General features: G+C 50.2%; 1 protein-coding gene across 15 annotated transcripts in view; it reads left to right on the top strand.

The window, feature by feature from the left end:
* The window catches only part of IFT122 (intraflagellar transport 122), a 68,357-nt gene that overhangs the window by 8,905 nt on the left and 38,421 nt on the right, over window positions 1–21,031 (top strand). For 4 of the 15 annotated variants that reach the window (XR_014064351.1, XR_014064352.1, XM_081526293.1 and 1 more), the window contains exons 4-13: window positions 4,455–4,533; window positions 6,271–6,347; window positions 8,940–9,006; window positions 10,196–10,342; window positions 11,700–11,876; window positions 13,880–13,955; window positions 16,792–16,983; window positions 17,141–17,279; window positions 18,424–18,626; window positions 20,117–20,254. Coding sequence is in view for 13 of the 15 variants with exons in the window: in XM_081526293.1 (XP_081382419.1) it covers window positions 4,455–4,533; window positions 6,271–6,347; window positions 8,940–9,006; window positions 10,196–10,342; window positions 11,700–11,876; window positions 13,880–13,955; window positions 16,792–16,983; window positions 17,141–17,279; window positions 18,424–18,626; window positions 20,117–20,254 (1,295 nt within the window). In the remaining 2 variants the exon portion in view is untranslated. Of the gene's footprint in view, window positions 1–4,454; window positions 4,534–6,150; window positions 6,348–8,594; window positions 9,007–9,655; window positions 9,816–10,195; window positions 10,343–11,699; window positions 11,877–13,879; window positions 13,956–16,791; window positions 16,984–17,140; window positions 17,280–18,423; window positions 18,627–20,116; window positions 20,255–21,031 lie in introns of all 15 variants that reach the window. The other 11 variants (XM_081526297.1, XM_081526295.1, XM_081526296.1 and 8 more) reach the window with 8 other exon arrangements.

Raw genomic sequence — 21,031 nt, 5'->3', positions numbered from 1 at the left:
CTCTCTCCTTGGCTGTGCCCACATCGTGTTTAGTGAGCTCAAGTACCCCTTCTAGTTTCAGAAGACAGTCAGTCTCTTAGACTTCAGTCATTCAGCTTAATTTAGTCATTTAAGTATTTATTGAGACCCGTCTGTGTGACAAGTATTGTTCTAGCTGCTTGAGATACTTCAGAGACCAAAACAAAGATCCCTACCCTTGTGGGACTCATGTCTATGTTGGGGGAGCCGGAGGGGAGAGAGTATGAGGAAAGACATACAATAAATGTACTAAGTAAGTAGGTTAAACAGTACACTGGAAGGTGGTGAGTGTTAGGAAGAAGAAAAAGGGCAGAATAGGGGGACTTGAGAGTGCTGGGTGGGTCAGGGTGCTGGGTACAGTATTGAGCAGGGTAGTCAGGATGGCTTGTTGAGATGGGGACCAGTAAGCACAGATTGAAGGTGAGGAGGTAGGGAAGTAAGGACAGCTAGTACCAGGGGGAGGAGAGCTCCTTGTAGAGGGAACGGCCGTTGCAGAGATCCTCAGATGGTTGTGCCTTCCTGGGGCTGGGACAGAGAATCGGCGGGGAGCAGTAGCGGATGAGGGTAGAGAGGGAACAGGCATGGGGTGGCTGGTTAATGTGGGCTGCCACAGGATTTTGATCCTCACTGAAAATGGGGAACCATCTCTCCGAGCAGAGGAGAAATCTGATCTGATTTCTGTTTTTTTTTTTTGTTTTTTTTTTTGATTTCTGTTTTAAATACTGGGAACAGCCTGCAGGGGGTGAGGGTGGAGGCAGAAAGACAAGTGAAGAGTCATCATCTGGGCAGATTTTATCACACTGGTGATGGTGGCTCAGATCCCTATAGAAGCAGAGCAGGTGGTGAGGAGTGGATAGAGCTGGGAGGTAGACCAGTAGGATTGGCTGACAGTTGCATGTGGGGTGTGAAGAAGGGAGTCGGGGTGACTCCCAGGTGTTTGACCTGAGTGACTAAAAGGATGGAGTTGCCCTCCATGAGATGAGGAAGGCTGCAACTTACAGTGAAAGGTCAGGAGTTCAGTTTCGAACACACTGAATTTGAAGAAAGTTGATGCTGTAGGGAGGAGGGTGGGAATTGCTGGAGCAGCGTGGTTGGGTGAGAGGAGGAGAGGAGATCCCAGGCAGAGATGGGCAGGGCGGGAAGCTGGGGGTGTCACTGCAGGACTGGCAGCGGAGGTAATGGAATTCTATCCCATGCTTTCAGTGAAGCAGGAAGCAGCAACATCTGAGGATGAGGATGGGGAAGGAGGTGTCTGAGAATTGAGGGCAAAGGAAGAAAGTCTGTCACCACTTGCCAAAGGGGCTGAGTAAATGGCCCCAGGAGGTGTCGTAAGACCCCCAGCTACACGAAAGGCCCACCTAAAGCTGGTGATCATGAACTGAAAGTGAACTCAGTGGTGTGATGATGTCTTTTTCTCCATCACTTAGAGCTGCGTAGATACGGGAGGGGCAGAGCAAGTGGAGAGGGGGATTTAACCAGAGTGGTAGGTTTACAGGCACCTCTGAAGATGAAGTAGGAGGGCAGGGGCAGAGGATATATGCAAAGGAGTGATTATCTACATTGACCTTGAACTGTTGCTGAGTCGTGAGGGGAGAGAGGACCACAGGGCTCAGGGGCAGTGGCGAGGGAGGTTCTAGTGGAGTTGAAGGGTCATTGGAATTAGGGCACCAGGTAGGGTGAGGAAGAAGACAGGTGGTCATCACACCGGCTGCGTGAAACTGATGTTTAGAGTTAAAGTAAATCCATGCTTCCCACAGCTGGGCATCTGTGGGAGGAACATGGGCTTTGGGATGAAACAGTTCCAAGCCCAAAAGCTCTGTGAGTTGGAGGTGGTTGTTGAGTCTCTGAGTCTCGATTTCCTCCTGTGTCATGTGGCCCTAGGATTAGATACGGGCCTCTGTGACCTCTGCTCCTGAAGGTGCAGGATCAGGGGTACAGGGTGCGAATGGACCACGGAGATCACTCAGGCTCCAGGGTTTTCACTTCCTTTAGATGACGGACCTCTTTGAGAATCTGATGAAAGCTATAGACCCCTCTCTAGAAAAATGCACATACTGCATGTATACATGCAATTTCATGCACCCAGTGTTAGCCTGACCTAGTCCATTCTCTTTGCGTTAGACCTCCATAATGACTGAGAGAAGTCATGTGAGTTTCTGTCACATGACAGCAAGTTAGTGGCAAAGACAGTGCTGGTTCTTGCCTCATAGTCAGGTGTGCTGTCCCATGGTAGTCCTGTTTTTTATGTGCCTATTTGAGTTCAAGTTCTCAGTAACACCAGGGGGCGACCTGTGAGGTCTCAGAATTTATAAGTCTAGGGCCTCTGGCCTGCAGCACCGTGACGGCCCTTGGGGATGTCAGAGCAAGCTCTGCTGTCAGGGGCATCTGTTAGCGTTTTGCAAAGTCCTGCCACACGTGTCATCTCACTTGATCTCCTGGCAGCCTCTGAAGCGGGCAGGGAAGGTATGAGAAAATAGGCTTAGAGCCATTACACTCCAGTATTCTTGCCTGGAGAATCCCGTGGACAGAGGAGCCTGGTAGGCCATGGTCCACAGGATCACAAAGAGTCGGACACGACTGAAGCGACTTAGCACATTACAGGAGACTTGGCAGAGCCGGGCCCGACCTGGGTCCTCTGACTGCGGAGACCGCGCTCTTCCCAGTGTCTCATGCCACCCCTCCTAACACTCGGGTAGTGACAACAAAGTCCCTCCCCCTTGGATCTAGAAGTAAGGATACACTGAATTATGGTTTCGCTCTTTAAAATATGATGATTTTGCTTGTGTCTGATTTCTCCCTTAAGTTTACTATATACTTAATAAGCAGCCATGAAACAGAGGTGTGTAAGAGCTAGTTTTTTTCCTTCAAGGAAAGCGATACAAGACGATATGAGGAAATAATAGTGATAATGGTAGCTGATTTTGTTCAGCATTGATCCCAGGCCAGGCCCAGTCCTAAGCACTGTAATCTCATTGCATCCTCACAACAGCTGACAGGTCAACACTGTTGTTGCTTCCGCTTTTCCGATGAGGAAACAAGGGCCTGGGGGTGCTCAGCGGCTCCTGCCGGCTCCTGTAGCTGGTGGGTGACGTCAGGGGGAATTCCCGCTCAGACTGAGCCGGGAGCCCGCTCTCTTCCTCCCCTGCTGCCTGCCGGGGTGGGGGAGCGGTGACAGGAAGAAGATACAAGAGCAGCTTCTTTGACTTAGTACTTGCAGCGGTGCCACCCAGCCAAAGTAGTGTGAGAGTGAAGGCCTCACCTGCCCCTCATTTGCTTGAAGCCTTTCCTTGGGACAGAGAGCAGGGTCTTAATGTGGCCCCGAAGCCCAAGAGATCCCTCCACCACCCCCCTCGCTCTTAGCCTGTGATGTTCCAGGCTGGCTGCTCTGAGCCCCCCAAATGTGCCGTGTTTTCCTGCCTCAGGGCCTTTGCACATCTGTTCGACCCATATGGATGGGCCTTTCTGCTCTCTTTGCACCTGGCTAAGCTTTGCTCAACCTTCAGGTCTTTTTTTTTTTTCCTAATAATTCTATTTATTTATTTTTGCCTGTGCCTGTTCTTTGTTCCCCTGTGGCATGTGAGATCTTCCCAGATCAGGGATCAAACCTGTGTCTCCTGCATTGGCAGGTGGGTTCTTATCCAGTGAACCATCAGGGAAGCCCTCAGCCTTCAGGTCTTAATGAATGATCCCATTCTCAGAGAAGCCTCCATCACCAAAATGAGGTCCCCATGTATTCTCTTTCATGCTGCTGCCGCTGCTAAGTCGCTTCAGTCATGTCCGACTCTGTGCGACCCCATAGACGGCAGCCCACCAGGCTCCGCCATCCCTGGGATTCTCCAGGCAAGAACACTGGAGTGGGTTGCCATTTCCTTCTCCATTCTCTTTCATAGAGCTGCTTTTTTTCTCTCCACATTGTGTTTGAATTGGATTAATTAATTTAATTTAATTTAATGCCACTGGACTGCCAGGCAAGGCCCTCACAGCTGTAGTTTTACACTTGCTCTGATGACTAAGAGATTCCTCACATCAACCTGGCAGCTCCATGGGGGCAGACACTGCCTGTGTTTTGTTCACCGTGTGTCTCTGCTGCCTGGCACCATGCCTGGCCCATTGTAGGTACAATAGACAAGGCCCATAGACAAGCTCTATGAAGCTAGGGATCATGTGTGCTTTCATCATGACTTAATTCTGCGCATAGGACGTGATGCTGGCTTGTAACAGGCTCTCCATACATCTCCGTTAGTGCCAGACAGAACTGGAAATGAACTCAAACTTCCTGACTCCAAAGCGCTGCCACCCAGCACTGATAAGAAGGGTGACAGAAGCAACTGATACTTCCTAGGGACCTTAAAGAAGCAGCTTTCTAAGAAATACTGTCTTCAAAATGCTGGCCTAAAGAAAAGTGAAATTTATTTTGTTTTTAAAAACACTTTCAGGCAAACGCTTTGCTTCTGGATCAGCTGACAAAAGCGTTATAATCTGGACGTCAAAATTGGAAGGCATTCTGAAGTACACGTAAGTGATCGTTTAGGTGCACCGTATTATTAGCTGGCCTCTTATTGAGCGACTGAAGCACAAGCCCCTTGGAAAAGAGGTCAGGAAGGACTTTTTTCCGTGCGAGTGAAGTTCAGTTGTGGGGGTGTGTTAGTGAGGGAGCAGTCTGGAGCTCTGCTGGCTCGGCCAGCACTGGGCGGTGGTTTGGTGTAGCTCAGTTTAGTTAGTCTGACGTCATACATTCTGCCCCCACCCCCACTCCCCTCCAGCGTCCCCACCTCAGGGAAAGGCCTCACATCCACCCAGGGTGGCCAGCCCGAAACTTGGGCTCCGTGTGCCAAGGCTCTGTCATCCTCTGCAGATCTCAGACGTGGGTTCTTCTGCTAAGGCTTCCCTGCCCCTCTAGCCTTGGTCGGGTCTCCTTCATGGCGTTTCTCACAGCTGTACTTTTATTCTGGGGGCGGGGCGCATGTGGGATCTTAGTTCCCCTACCAGGGATCCAACCTGGGCCCCCTGCAGTGGACGCGTGGAGTCCTAACCACTGGACCGCCAGGCAAGGCCCTCACAGCTGTAGTTTTACACTTGCTCTGATGACTGAGAGATTCCTCGCATCAGCCTGGCAGCTCCATGGGGGCAGACACTGCCTGTGTTTCGTTCACCGTGTGTCTCTGCTATCTGGCACCATGCCTGGCCCATTGTAGGTACTCGACAAATGATGGTTTTCTTTTGAACTGTGGTGAAATACACATAACATGCAATTTGCCATCCAGAGCATTTTTAAGTGTGTGCGGGTCAGTAGTGCTAACTAAGTACATCCATGTGGTTGTGCAGCAAACCTCTGGGCCTCTCTGCATCTCGCAAAAATGAAACTTCTCACTTAAGAACAACCACCTCCATCCCCCTTCCCCAGCCCTAGGCACCACAGTTCTACTCTCTATGAATTTGACTACTCTGGGTACCTCATATACGTGGAATCCTATGGTATTTTTTCTCTTTTGACTGGTTCGTTTCACTGAGCATAATGTCCTCAAGGTTTATCCGTGTTGTAGCATGTGTCAAAATTCCCGTACATTTTAATGCTGAATAACTTCCTAGTGTGTCTACAGACCATATTTTGTTTATCCATTCATCTGTTGCTGATGGGCCTTTGGGTTGCTGCCACCTCTTGGCTGTTTGGAATAATGCTGCTGTGAACATGGGTGTACAGATCAACATTTGAATGAATGCATAAATGAATGAATGAGGTCGCAAGTGAAGTATGGCTCACAAGTGGAGTAAACCTGAAGCTGAGGTGCCACACGTAGGACACGACTCCCTCAGCCTTCACGGGCATCTCAGATGTTTCCAGGTCTTGGTCTATAATGGTATCTTCACTGTACCTCCATCCTGTGTGAATGAATGTATTTCCAGGCCTCCGCAAAGCATAAGAGGAATGGCCGTTAATACGGCGCTTCCAGCGCGCCTGGCTAGGTGCTTTCCATCCTCTTACCAGCTGACACACCAGAGCTGTCCAGCACGTTTATCTTGGAGGAGGTGGCCAGTCTGGTGGGTGGATAACGTGTAGAGAGGAAAATGGTGGCTGAGAGGCAACCCAGGAGGGGGGCGTTCAGCCCTGTGCTTTTTACCGGTCACTTGCAGCAGAGCTCACGGTGCGGAGTGAGAGAGGCTGTCTGTGGGCCCGTCATCACAGTCTGCTGCTGGAGCCGCTGAAGTGTTTGTGGTCTGCCGTGTAATCATCTCCAGTTGTTTACTTCCCAGGCACAATGACTCCATCCAATGTGTCTCCTACAACCCCGTCACCCACCAGCTGGCATCCTGTTCCTCCAGCGACATCGGTAGGTTCTGGTTCCCACCATCTCCTCCTGGAATGACTGGAAATTGGCAAAAAGTGCTGAAATCCATCCAGAATGTGGTGAAGAGTCAGTGCGCCTTCTTCTCCCTTCAGTGGCTGAGGGGAGGCTGAGAGTTGTCCTTTAAATTGTGTAGAAACCAAGGGAGTGAATGCGGCTATTGAGTCTGGTCAGAAATTGGTGGGTGAGACGGCAGTTTGGGAGAAGGCCCTGGCAAGGGAGGTGGGGAGAGGAACGGGAGAGCCCCAGCATGACTGGTGTTGCTGCCTCTGAGAGGGGACGGTTCAGTTGTCCCCACCTCCATGTCCCCCAGCATCCGTGTGCAGTGCGTCCCCCTTTACTTGTTCTGTGGTTGTGGCTGTCCTCCCCAAGGAGCACACCCACGCCACGCATGGCACTGGTGGGGTTCCGGCACAGAGGAGAGGCCGGGAGAGCGGGTGGAGGCTTGCAGGCTCCTGTTCAAGGTCCAGTCTGGCTCTCAGCAACCCAGTTCTGTTTTCCTTGCTGGGAGATAGTGGGTACACAGAGCAGCCATCGCTGAAGTCAGGGAGCTCGAGGTCTGACTCCGCTGTTTCCCTTCCTGACGTAAAGTGAACGCGTTCCTTCTGTCCACTGATAGAGTTCTGAGGTTCAAAAGAGATGCTGTGATTGAAAGCGCGTTGGGTACATAAAGGGGAAGGGACTGGCGTTGATGAAAAATTTAGCATTTTCTCCATGTGAGGCACTGGTCTGGGTGCTTGCTTTTGGGGCAAAAAAGACAAAGTAGAAATCCTGCCCTCAAAGAGCTTGTGGTCGGGGGCAGGTAGGGAGGTTGAATTTGTGAAAATACACTCTGAAGTAATAATATTTGTTGAGCATTTGTGATGTAGTGGGCGCTGTCTGTGTGTGTGCTCAGTCGCTAAGTCATGTCTGACTCTTTGCCACCCCGTGAACTGTAGCCTGCCAGGCTCCTCTGTCCATGGGGTTGTCCAGGCAAGAAAACGAGAGTGGGTTGCCATTTCCTCCTCTAGGGGATCTTCCTGACCCAGGGATCGAACTTGCATCCCTTATATCTCCGGCATTGGCAGGCAGATTCTTTACCACTGAGCCTTCAGGGAAGGCTGGTAGGCACTGTGCTAAGGGTTGAATGAATTCCTGTGTGAGCTTTGTGACAACCCCTGAGGTCAGGTAGCATTCTCATCCTTGCTGTGCCGATGAAACAGAACTGGGGCTCAGAGTGGTCCAGTTTCGTGCCTGAGGTCACCCAGTGGGTAAGGGATGGACCCAGGCCACGCGATTGCATCTAGCGCTTGCTCCGGACAGCACTCCCGAGAGGACCTGGAGGGTGCGGTGGAGGGGAGACGGCTCGAGCACAGGCGGAAGTGCTGGAGGAGGCCTTCCAGTGCAGGAGACCGGGGAAGCAAATTGTTGGATGTTGCATCTTGCTATGCAAATGTATTTCTGCCCTAGATTTTCCTTCTTGGCCCTGCTTCATGGCCCAGACCCAGAGCAGAATTTGGTGTTGTTGCCCAGACATAGACCTGTTGTGCAGCACTGCATCAGTGGCAGGAGGGAGCAAGCCGAAGGCGACCAGTATGCCGGGGACAGGGCACGGCCCAGAAAGGCCCAGGAATGGAGGCTGGATTTTCAGGAGGCATCATTCATTACTCTGACCACGAAGTTGTATCCTGGTTACAGTGTAATAATTATGAAAGTTGCCATTTCTTTGAGTTAAACCCCTGGAAGGTTGGCTAGAAATTCACCAATGTCTCTTCCTCTTTTTTTCTTTTGAAGTAGTTATAGATTCACAGTGAGTTGCAGAGATAGTGGAGAGGTCTCAGGTGCTCTTCCTCCTCTCTCCCCCATGGATACATCTCATGTAACTGTCGTACAAGATCAAGATCAGGAGACTGGCCTGGCACAGTGTGTGTGTATAGTTGTGTCATGTCATCACCTCTGTTGATGACCATCACTGCAAACATACTCCTTTATCATCAGCTCCCCCATCTCCTGTGGGCTTCCCGGGTGGTGCTAGTGGTAAAGAACCTGCTTGCCAAGACAGGAGACACAGGAGACTTGGGTTTGATCCCTGGGTCAGGAAGATCCCCTGGAGGAGGAAATGGCAACCCACTGCAGTATTCTTGCCTGGAAAATTCCATGGACAGAGAAGCCTGGTGGGCTACAATCCAGGGGGTCGCAGAGAGTCAAACATGACTAAGTGACTAATGCTTTCTTTCCCCCATCTCCTATTAGAGCTAACTCCTTGTGCCTGGTAACCATTAACCTGTTCTCCATCTCGATATAAGATGGGCTCATACAACATATGACCTTTTGAGATTGACTTTTGAAACTCAGCATGAAGCTCTGGAGATCCATCTGAGTTGTAGCGTATGTCAATAGCTCGTTCCTCTTTGTTGCTGAGTAATATTCCAACCACCGATGCAATGGACATGAACTTGGGCAAACTTCGGGAGATGGTGAGGGACAGGGAGGCCTGGCGTGCTGGAGTCCGTGGGGTCACAAAGAGTTGGACACGACTTAGTGACTGAACGACAACAATAGTCCGACCAGTCTCTCTCATATTATTTTGCACTGAAGGCTTATGGTCTCCTGAGCAGAAGTCTGTCTCTAAGCACAAATCCAGCAGCAAGATCACCTGCTGCAGGTAAGTTGAGGGGCGCTCTGAGGGTGGTTTTCTGTTCCCCTGCTCTTCAAACAGACTCAGAATGTGGTTAGTTCACACAGCAGAGAAGGTCTTATGCTTCTTACTTGGTCTGGGCCCCATGTTTCCTCTTTTCTTCTCTTGTGGTCTCCTTGATGGGAAGAACCTGTGTCTTTGATCGTCGAGTGAAAGAGCACTGCAGGTGGCTTTTGGGCAGTTGTCTAGCAGCAGGCATCCCAGCCTCAGGCTGTGCTCAGGGCAGACTCTGGGGACGCGAAGCTGGCCTCGTCCAGGTGGCACAGTGCTGGAGAAAGCACGGGCTTTGATGTTAGATCTAGGTTCAGATCTAGGTTCAGCAGCTGACAGGCTCTGTGACCTCAGGAGTTTCCTTATTTGATAAATGGGGATTAAGATGCTAAAAAGAAAAGAAAATATACTAAAAAAAAAGAAATCTGATGTTTGCAGTAACATGTAACACTTCAATATATGGAGTCATTCATTCACATTTTTAATTTTAAGCTACAATAAGTGCTTTTTCCAAGCATCAGGATATTCTCATTTTAGAACAGAGTGGAGGTTTTTAATGAAGGAAAAGAATCAGTTGTTTGTAAAACATATAAAAATGACAAATATATTTCCATTTTGTTTGTAGAAAAAAAAAAAAAAGATGCTGTCTTGATGGGGCTGTTGTGAAATGCACACGAGGTAGTGAGTTGAAAGCAAGCAGCTCCTGCAGATGGTAGACGCTCGCAAAGGGTGGCTTTGCTTGCCAAGCAGCTTCTCAGCACAGCCTTCCTTTCATTCAGCAGCTGGTAGGCACCTGCTTGGGAGACTGGCAGTAACCAAGATGCAGGTCCTGTGCTCAAGGTGCTGTGGAAGTGGGAGGAGGCTGACATGGAGAGCAGGGCGCAGGCCGGCCCTGCCAGAGGGGCAGGCAGAGCTCAGGGCCCTTGTGGCGGTGTGGAGAGAGCCGTGGGCGCTGAGAGGAAGGTGTTCCCGCCTTCACGTTGCGCCCTCCGCTCTGGGAAGCAATGGGACTCTCAGTGTGGCCCTCTGAGCTTTACATCAGGGCCCAGATGCGTCTGGCCGTTGCTGCCTCATCAGGCAGTCTGAAGCAGGGCCTCACCCTCACTGCTTCTACCTGCCGTGTTCCCTTTCCCCTCCCCACACCCTCTGGCGGTTGTCTGAACAGCTGGACAAACGACGGGCAGTACCTGGCTCTGGGGATGTTCAATGGGGTCGTCAGCATCCGCAACAAGAACGGCGAGGAGAAGGTGAAGATCGAGCGGCCGGGGGGCTCCCTCTCCCCCATCTGGTCCATCTGCTGGAACCCGTCCAGGTGACCGCACCACCATCATCCTCCACCCTCCTGCTCCTCCACCTCCTCCTCGGTCAGGAACTCTAGGAAGCCCTTCCTCAGCGAGCTGGGTTCTTTTTCTCCTCATGAAGCTCCCTGATTCAAAGGCTTCTCACCCCATGTGACTGATCCGTTTTGGAACCTGTTCCGTTTGAATGGAATTTTTAAAGAGCCCATCTTGAGTTTTGGAATGCATCCCAGAAATGTAGCTGAGCAGATGAGCTATGTAGGCCAGCCCAGAGTGTGTGTGCATGTGTGTGTGTGTGTGTGACAGAGAAAGTGTGTATGCATGTGACATATGAGAGCCACTTCCTTATGAATCAATAGCTCACCTCTGTGCTGTGGCTTTATTTTGGTCTTTTCCCCTTTTCAGTTCTTCCGTTCAAGTCTGAACAGAACATACACTTTTTCATGAGCCCTTTTTGCCTTTTCATGAGCCTTTTTTGCTGCCCTTGGCCCCCAAAACGTCAGTATTAAGTATAAATATCCCCAAAGCCTACAGTTCCACAAACAATTGGCATCTACCTTCTCCAACCTTATGCACATTTTCTTTACTATGCTCATGTGATTTTGATGGGGGACTAATAGCTTTAGATCTCCTTGTATAATCCTGTAACATTATTAAGCCACCACTATTCCCCACAGCGGAGAAGGCAATGGCATCCCACTCCAGTACTCTTGCCTGGAAAATCCCGTGGATGGAGGAGCCTGGTGTAGGCTACAGTCCATGGGGTCGCTGCGAGTCGGACACGACTGAGCGACTTCACTTTTACTTTTCCCTTTCATGCACTGGAGAAGGAAATGGCAACCCACTCCAGTATTCTTGCCTGGAGAATCCTAGGGACGGCAGAGCCTGGTGGGCTGCCATCTATAGGGTCGCAAAGAGTCGGACACGACTGAAGCGACTTAGCAGCAGCAGCAGCAGCATTCCCCACAGAGTCCTCTGAAGGTAAAGGACTTAATTGTTTACCAACCCAATGTCATTTTAAAGGTGGGGCCTACTTGATTTAGAAGGCTGTTTAATCTCACGGCCTTTCTTACATCAGATGATTGTGCTTCTTCTTGAATAATTTGGTCTAGCCCAGGGCTGTGGCATGCATGTCTGATGTCTTCAGAGCCCATTAGCCTACCCCAGAGTTCCTGCTGTTTGCTTTTTGTGGCCACAGATGACTCTGTGGCTTCAGGGGCCCATTTTTAATTCATGAGACGCAGGATGCCTGTTGTACCTGATCGCTGTCCTCTTCCGGGCAGGGGGCAGGGGCTTCTTGACAGGTCTTGAAATTAATAGCCCTAGTGCAGTTCTAGGCAATGCGATTGAACAACCCCTTACTGTCTGCAGCCGATGGGAGAATTTCTGGATGAACATAGAGATCGAGGATGCCAAGGAAGTCATTGTCAACAGATACTTTCAGGAAATCCCTTCCACTCTGAAGTCCGCAGTGTGCAGTAGTCAGGGTAGTGAGGCAGAGGAGGACGAGCCCGAGGAAGAGGACGACAGTCCCGGGGACGACAACCTGTGAGTGTGTCCCAAGGAGCCGGAGCCCTCCCCAGAAGGGCCCGCCCCCAGCCTAGACCTGCCGGGGCCGGCGCCACTCCGGCGCTCCCTTCCCAAAGAGACCCAGGAATACTGTTGGTGTAGGCTCCTCCCGCCAGGGGGAACACACTCCCCTGAAGCTGTGTGTAGGTTATAAGATTCTTCTTTGAGAAACTCTGGGAAATACAGAAAAATCTGAGGGAGAAACTTCAACTTTTCTGTAAAACCCCATCCCCAGAGGAAACCACTGTTAGCATCTTAAGTGTATTTCCCCTCAGTCTTTTAGCGCATTCATACAATGAACCAAACCATATCCTACTCTCTTTTTTGTCCACTCAGCATCGAAGAGTGAACTCTTTCCAGTAGCATCTAGGGGTCCTTTGAAAAACATGACGTTGAGTGCCTGCCTGTGTGCCCTGGCCTGGTCATATCGTAGTTCATCAGACACCTCCCCTCTTACTGGACACCTCTCTTAGCCTGTTCCCACACTGCACCTGTTCCCACGTTGCATTTGCTAGGACACGTATCAGAGAGGAGCTCCCCCATCTTACCCACAGTCCTCACATCAAATCCTTGCTGTCCAGCCATCCTTCCTCCTCTTCAGCCCAGATTACCTGTAGGGAAACCATTGCAGGCTGCAATGTGGGAGCCAGGACCTTCTGATTGACAAGTCCTAAGCTCGATCACTTCATCCAAACCATTCTGTGGTGTGTAGGCTTCCTTGGGAAAAGAAGGTGGGAGATGGGGGACAAGGAAGGGAGGAGAGGGTGAGCTTCACGTCCCAACCTGTGTTCAACCAGAGCAGACCCTTTAGTTACTAACACAAGTTTTTGTTTTGATAAAGAGTCCCACTGCCCAGGGTTTGTCGCGGGGAGCAGTGGTAAAAGGGAGGAAAGGAAGTTGGAAACCACCCATCCAGCTCATGGAGGATGAGCCTGACCCAGAGCTGTACAAGCTCTCCCCAAGAGGGCTCGCCGCGGCCTGGGCCCCTGGGTCGTGTTGGGATGTCTGTGCCATTCACAGAGTTCACCTGTGGGTCCCTTCCGCCCCCTCCATCGTTGTCTTTGTCCACTTGGTTATCGACTAGTGCCTGCGCGAGTTGCCATTTTGTCACCCTTGCCTGGGTTTTGCTCAGAGGGCTGCACCATGCTTTGCCTGAGTGTCTCATGGTGCTGTCAGATGACCCCAAGGCTCTGGGCTCAAAATGCTGGAGTTAATGAAGAGGAGGCAATGTTAGGTGGGTTCAGGCCAGCACCCAAGGGCTGGGAACCTCTCTCTCTTGAACTCGACTCCTGAGGAACCCAATCTGCAGCCTTGGCCGAGGAGGTTTCTCCCGTGCGGCTCCTGCAGCTGCAGTTCCAGTATGCTGGTGCTGATGGGCAGTCAGTTTCAGAGACAGCGGCTGGTCTTAGCGAGCTGCCGTTCTTTCCTGTTGGGTCCAATCAGAAACCATCCCACCTGCGCGAGAACCCCAACTGCAAGGGAACCGAGCTTTGGGTGTTAATTTCCTCTTGAGGAAGAGCAAGTGAGCTTCCCCCCTCTGTCCATTAAAAAAAATCAGATGATCCATGCCTTCCCACCGGCGAAGACACGTCTCTCCGCCCCTCCCCATGTTGTACAGTGTGTAAGAGAAAGCGCTCTTGGATTTCCAACCTCACTATCTTAGCTCTGCTCCCAGGGAGCTGTGAAACAAGGGGTCTCACCTCTTCACGGTGGCAATGTCCCTGCACCATGAGCACCCGCATGGTAGGGCATCCTGTCGAGATACCGATTCCGGGAGGGCTGACCTCACCTTCCCCTTCCCATGGACCGGTTGATGGGTAGGCCCACGTCACAGCCTTCTGGCCTCTGTCCTCCTGTACAGCACTTGGCAATCTGACCGCCTGACCAGGGCTTTCTCTTTCCTGTTGTTTGTTAAACCCTTCAGGCCACACTCACCAGCAGGCCTTGGCCCCATGTAACCTCTTTTGTCTTCTGTTGATTAGAGAGGAACGTAATGATATCCTGGCTGTAGCTGACTGGGGACAGAAGCTTTCCTTCTACCAGCTGAGTGGAAAACAGGTATGCAGGTCTGTGCCATGCCGGTGGAAGGTCCCGGTTTGGTCATGCCTGTTGGTTTTAGTCTATTTTTATATTTGGAGATTGCATTATTAGTAATTGTTCATTATTTGTGTTCGCTCCTGTTTACTGAGCATTTACTGTGATAGCAGGTTCTGTGCTCAGTGCTATGCATAGTTTATCTCTTTTAATTCTTTTTTTTTTTAATTGTTTTATTTTATTTATTGGACACACAGCATGTGGGATCTTAGTTCCCCAACCAGGGATTGAACCCATGCTCCCTCCATTGGGAGCTCAGAGTCTTAACCACTGGACCACTAGGGAATCCCCCTCTTTTAATTCTTATAAAACTTTGCAAAGTAGGTACTCTGATGATCAACTTTTTACATTTTGTTGGCCACACTGAGGGCATGCGGAACTCCCTCTACTAGGGATAAAATCTGTGCCCTCTGCAGGGGAAGTGCAGAGTCTAAACTGCTGGACCACCAGGAAGGTCTGATCCGCTTTTTAGATATGAGTAGACAAGTCTAGGGCAGTGGAATAAATATTATGCCCAAGGTCCTGTGCTGCCAGTAAATGGTAGAACTGAAATGCAGCTTGGTCTGTAAAGCCTTGGTCCTAGTCGTGACCCTATCTACCTGTATTTGCTTTATTTACCCCACATTTATGAGCAGCTGCTAGGCTAGCCCTTTAGGCCTTGGGTGGGCAGGGACATGAGGATGCTTCCTGGAAGAGATGACACCTGGTGGAGAAGAAGGGGGAAAGGACATCCTTGTCTCTTGCTGGGGTGCTGTGGAGAATGGCATGCAGGTTTGAAAGAGCACGGGCCGCTTAGGAAACTGCAAGAGACTCATTTTGACTGAGAGAAGGGTCTTGGGAACTAGGCTCAGGAGCTTGACCTTCATCCTGAAAGTAGAGGGGGCACCATCAAAAGTGAAGAGACGACACATAGAGTGGGAGAGAACTTTTTCAAATCATTTATCTGATAAGGGACTAGCATCCTAAATATGTGAAAAAACTCTTCAGTTCAGTTGCTCAGTTGTGTTTGACTCTTTGCGACTCCATGGACTGCAGCACGCCAGGCTTCCCTGTCCATCACCAGCTCCCAGAGCTTGCTCAAACTCATGTTCATTGTCAGTGATACCATCCAACATCTCATTCTCTGTCGTCCCCTTCTCCTCCTGCCTTCAATCTTTCCCAGCCTCAGGGTCTTTACCAAGGAGTCAGTTCTTTGCATCAGGTGGCCAAAGTATTGGAGTTTCAGCTTCAGCATCCATCCTTCCAATGCATATTCAGGACTGGTTTCCTTTAGGATGGACTGGTTGGATCTCCTTGCAGTTCAGGGGACTGTCAAGAGTCTTCTCCAACACCACAGTTCAAAAGCATCACTTCTTCGGCACTCAGCTTTCTTTATAGTCCAACTCTCACATCCATACATGACTACTGGAAAAACCATAGCTTTGACTAGATGGACCTTTGTTGGCAAAGTAATGTTCCTGTTTTTTAATATGCTTTCTAGGTTTGTCATAGCTTTTCTTCCAAGGAGTAAAAAACTCTTACAAGTCAATAATAAAAGGCAACTTAATTAAAAATTGGAAAAGGGATCTGAATGGACATTTTTTAAAATAAGAAATACATTTGGCCAAATAAGCAAATGAAAAGATGTTCAACATCTTTAGCTACCAGGAAAATGCAAATCAAACTCAGGATGAGACCCACTTCACACCCACTAAGATGGAGAAATTGGAACCCTTTATACTACTGACAGGAATATAAAATGGTATACCCAGCCACTTTTTAAGTAGTTACTAAAAGGTTAAGTGTGAAGTTACTATATGACCCAGTAACTCTACTCCTGGGTATCCATATCTAAGAAAGATGAAAACATACATCTGCACAAAAATTTGTACACAAGTATTCATATCAGCATTTTTCATAATAGCCAGAAATAGAACCAAAATGTCCATCGACTGATGCATGGAAAAATAAAATGGGGAATGCCCATACAATGGAATATTATTCAGCAATGAAAAGGAATGAAGTACTGATGCATACTGCAACAAGGGTGCACCGGTCACAAAAGGCCACGCAGTCTGTGTTTCCATTTATATGAAATGTCCAAAATAGACAGATCTGTAGGCAGCAAGTAGATTAGTGGTTGCCAGGGGGTGGAAAGAGAGGGGAAAGGGGATTGACTGCTAACAGGTACGGGGTTTCTTTTTGGGGTGTTGGAATTAGTGATGATGGTTATACAACTCCAGATGTATTAAAAGCTAATGAAGTGTACACTTGACATGGGTGAATCGTATGGTGTGTGAAATACCTCAATAAGGTTGTTCTAAAGAGAAATAGGATGAGTGTAGTTTCAGAATAAAGAACAATTTTCAAAAAATTGAATGGACTTAGTTTTGTGAAGTACAAAAAAAGGAAAGAAGGAGGGAAGGAAAAGAAAAGCCAAAAGAAAAAGAAATTTCCCTCAGGACTGAGGGAAATCCTGAGGCCTAGCAAGGGCTGTGAGCAGAGGGGAGGCCTAAAGGGAGAAAGACCATCTGGGGTGTGGATTGGCTGCAGAGCTAAGACACAGCCCTGGAGCCGTTGGGTGGGACTGGGGGAGACCCAGTTTGTCCATGTAGAGGGTTTGTCCATGTGGAGGGGACTTGGGTGCTCTAGAGGGCTGGGCTGTGTTCATGATGGCATCAGTCACACCGGGAGGAACGCTGGCCAGCTCTCCCCAACCTTCCCAGCTCCCCATGTAAAAGGTGGAGGGAAAAGCCCTTGATCGTGTTGCAATGATCAGGAATTCAGCGTGGATCACCCTTGGTGTGTTCTCTTTGTTCAGATCGGGAAGGACCACTCCCTGAACTTTGACCCCTGCTGCATCAGCTACTTTACTAAAGGGGAGTACATTTTGCTGGGGGGGTCAGACAAGCAAGTGTCCCTTTTCACCAAGGATGGCGTGCGGCTTGGGGCCATTGGGGAGCAGACCTCCTGGGTGTGGACGTGTAAAGTGAAGCCCGACTCCAACTACGTGGTAAGAAGGGGGAGTTGGTGTGTTGGGCCACCACCCAAGTAGTCAGTGAACATCAGCCATGTTTAGCCAGTCAGATCACTGACGCTTGCTCCTGACAGGCAGGTGGGTACAGTCTGTCTCCACAGAGGGCTGAGAATGACACGCTCGTTCTCCGCAGGTGGTGGGCTGCCAGGATGGCACCATTTCCTTCTACCAGCTGATTTTCAGCACAGTCCACGGGCTCTACAAGGACCGCTATGCCTACAGGGATAGCATGACCGATGTCATTGTGCAGCACCTGATCACTGAGCAGAAAGGTAAACAGCAGGTACGGCCCCTCTGCCCACCAGATGCTGGGAAGAGGGGCGGATTGACAGGGCTGCTCACAGGGCAAATGAGATGGTAGGGCGTGTTGCTCCTTGGTGGTTTGGACACATGTTGGAACACCCGGTCTTGCTGTTTTGTGTAGTGGAAGTGTGGAGAGGATGTAGATGTCTTTGAAGCAATAAACCCTTTTTCCAAAAACAAAAATTTGAGCTAATACTAAGGGGAAGTGGACTGCCTGGCTAAGGGAGGCCAACATATAACAAGTCAGAGCCGGCGGCTGGGTGACCTGCAAGGGTCTCTGCGGACCTGTGTCCTCTCTGATCACAGTTCCTTCTGGGGTGCTTCTCCCCTGGCTCCTTGTCCACTCACCTCCTGGCAGGTGCTCCTCCCAGACAGAAGGAGGCGGTGGGTTGCATGGGCTTGGTCAGAAGGTCAGGGTTCTGGGCCTCGGGTAGCCAGTCTCCTTCTCTGTCCACCCAAATGGCCATGCTGGTTCAGTGGGCTGAGAATCTGCTTATTTCAAGGGCGTTCGTTTGCAGGTCCCGGCCACAGCGCATTGTGGGGGCCTGTGGGGGGAGTCCAGGGCGAGGGGTGTCTTGCAGAGTCAGGTAGCATCCTCTGGTCCCCTACCTGGCAGCACCTCTGATGGAAGACTCCAGCTGTGATGCTGAGGGTGCAGCCGGTCGGGCAGTTCCCCGCTATCATTGCTGAGGGACTTTTTCCACCTGGTCTGTAATGTGAGACCCTAGTGTATGCCAGAAACTGCCTTCGGCTCCCTGTTGGCAAGAGTGCTGGGTGGTGAGTGTCCAGAGCCATGGGCAGTTACCCAGACGTGTTCCTGACCATCAGGGGCTATTAGTGCCTTTCAGAGGAGATTTATCTTCAGCAAGCGATGGTAGCACAAAGACTTCTTTCCACACTCAGATGTAAGCTTGGGGCCTCAATGATTGTATACGACTCAGTGTTAAGCAGAGTTGATTGCATATTAGACACTCTAAGTGTTTTTTGATGAGTGTGTCTCCTTTAATTGCCACTAGCATTAAGTAAATGATGGCTGTTAATTTCTCTGCCTTCTCGCTTTCCTAATAGCCTCTTGTTTGAGCTGGGGTTTTGTTTTCTCCCCCTCTTTGACAGTTCGGATTAAATGCAAAGAACTTGTCAAGAAAATTGCCATCTACAAGAATCGATTAGCGATCCAGCTGCCTGAGAAGATCCTCATCTACGAGTTGCACTCTGAGGACTCGCTGGACATGCGGTACCGGGTGAAGGAGAAGATTGCTAGGAAGTTCGAGTGCAACCTCCTGGTGGTGTGTGCTGACCACATCATCCTCTGTCAGGTGGGTGGCAGCGGCTCAGAGGGAGGGCTGCATCCGCTTCCTCCTCCCCTCGGGAGCGGGGTACCCACCTCCTGGCTCTCGAGCTGGTTGCTAGAAGAAAGCCCCTTCCCGTCCAGCTCAGGGGCTGTTCATTGCTTTCATGCTTATTGGCATCTGGACGGGTCAGACCCTACCAGAAAGCCATGGGCCGTAAACTGGAGAATACTGGGACTACCCTGTTGGTCTTCCCAGGTGGCGCTAATGGTAAAGAACCCGCCTGCCAATGCAGGAGACACATGTAAGAGACATAGGTTCGATCCCTGGGTCTGGAAGATCTCCTGGTGAAGGAAATGGCAACCCACTCCAGTAATCCTTTCTGGAGAATCCCATGGACAGAGGAGCCTGGCAGGCTACAGTCCATGGGGTCACAAAGATCTGGACATGACTGAAGTGACTGAGTCCTGTTGGTCCAATGGTTAGGACTCTGCACTCTCACTGCTGAGGGCCCGGGTTCAATCCCTGGGAGGGGAACTAAGATCCTACAAGACTTGAGGCCAAAAACAAAAAAAACTGAAAAGTACATTTTTGTATTGCACAAAGCACTTTGGTGAACTGGGATTGTATATATTTTAATGACTTGAAGCATACGTTGATATCCCACAAAATGAAGATCAGTGTCATTTTGGTAAATGTATACAGACAGAAATTTATACTAGCTTTCAGTTAAACAACAAAAAATTTATGGTATCAACTCAAAATAGTGAAGGAAGTTTTACTTCCTGAGAATTTTTTTGACAAAGAAAAGATTTGTTAACTTAGAGCTTCCTAGAAGATGTCTAGGTTGATGCCAGGAAGTTTGGGGAGACTGTAAGAGAAGGCCAGCCCAGCAGCTTTCCTGGAAGTAGAGGTGGATCTGGTTTTGCAAAACTAAGCCTATTGGAAGTGATAAAATGAAAGAAATCCTTTAGGAATCACATATGTAAGATACTATAAAAAAATCTCTCTAAAAATCTCGAATTAAAGCAGTTTAGGGGTTGTTGTTGTTATTTAGCCACAAGTCACGTCTCACTCTTTTGTGACTCCACAGACTGTAGCCCGCCAAGCTCCTTTATCCATGGGACTGTCCAGGCAAGAATACTGGAGTGAGTGGTCGTGCCCTCATCCAGGAGATCTTCCCAACCCAGGGATCGAACCCGCGTCTGTTGTGTTGTAGGCGGATTCTTTACCACTGAGCCACCTGGGAAGCCCAAGGGTAGGGGTACCACAGGCTATAGATGTGCTTCTGGGTGCTGCCCCTGGCTGTGGCTGCCCGGAGGTCTGTTGAAGAAGGAGGCTGGACTGGGCTCCGCGGAGAAGGCTTGCGTGAAGCTGCCAGGCACAGGGTCTAGATGAGGTTCAGTGGGTACAGAGTGTGGAGGTAGTTTTTGCCCTGTAGGCACAGGCAGACCTCCTTGGGTGCCTGGGCATGCCTGTCCTGCTGGCGATCACCCAGAGCTGCGCTTGTTTTCTAGGAGAGGCGGCTGCAGTGCCTGTCCTTTAGTGGCGTGAAGGAGCGGGAGTGGCAGATGGAGTCTCTCATTCGCTACATTAAGGTGATCGGCGGCCCCCCAGGAAGAGAGGGTCTGTTGGTCGGCCTGAAGAATGGACAGGTGAGTGCGCCCTCACATCTCCCATTAGGCCAGTCACCTGCAGGCAGACACGGGCAACCAGACTAGTGGTGACCCCGAGGTGGGTTCCCGGGGCAAGAAGGGGGCTCCCCCGCTGCACCCCCACCCCCGCCCCACAGGCACTTTGGAGGGCAGCCCAGGATCCTGTTTTACGTGGACAGCTTCAAGCCAAAGCTGCGGTGGCCTCCACTCAGCACGCCGCGTCCTGGCAACGTTGGCTCTGCAGCCTCTGGGCTGCCAGGGAGACTTCGTGGATTTAAGGTCACCCAGGAGGTGGGAAACTTGTTGGAGATTCAGTTTCAGTGTCTTCACAGAGAGGGAGACGGAGCTCATTCCTTAGATCAGATGCCTGTTAGAGCAGTGAATGGATCAAGGAATGTGTTCTAGCTTGCATCTCAGAGGGTGCTAGTCCTCAGGCTGTTACCAGGTGTTTCAAGTAAAATGGGCCCTATGCTCAAATAGAGGTGGAATATCTAGGTTACAAAAAGTTGAACAGATTTGTGTGTGTGTTCTTTGCTCAAGAGAAGAAAGTTCTAAGTGGGTTACATGGAAATTTGAAAGGGAAAATATAACTGCTTAAGCCTGAGAGCCAAGCTGTCTAGCAGATGGCAGTGGCTGAGGCTTGTTAGGCCTTTCCTGGGGCTGAAAGTTATCGGAGATGTGATTAGCAGAGGCTGCAGAGTGTCAACGCCACAGTGAAGAAGAGCTAGCTCTTCCTCTTGTCAGCTGTCACCTCCAGTGCAAGACTGGAGAGCTTGG

Source organism: Giraffa tippelskirchi, chromosome 9 (genome assembly GCF_054371585.1).
Source record: "Giraffa tippelskirchi isolate mGirTip1 chromosome 9, T2T-mGirTip1v1.2.pri, whole genome shotgun sequence".
Lineage (NCBI taxonomy): Eukaryota > Metazoa > Chordata > Mammalia > Artiodactyla > Giraffidae > Giraffa > Giraffa tippelskirchi.
This window is presented reverse-complemented; position numbering and strand designations above follow the sequence as displayed.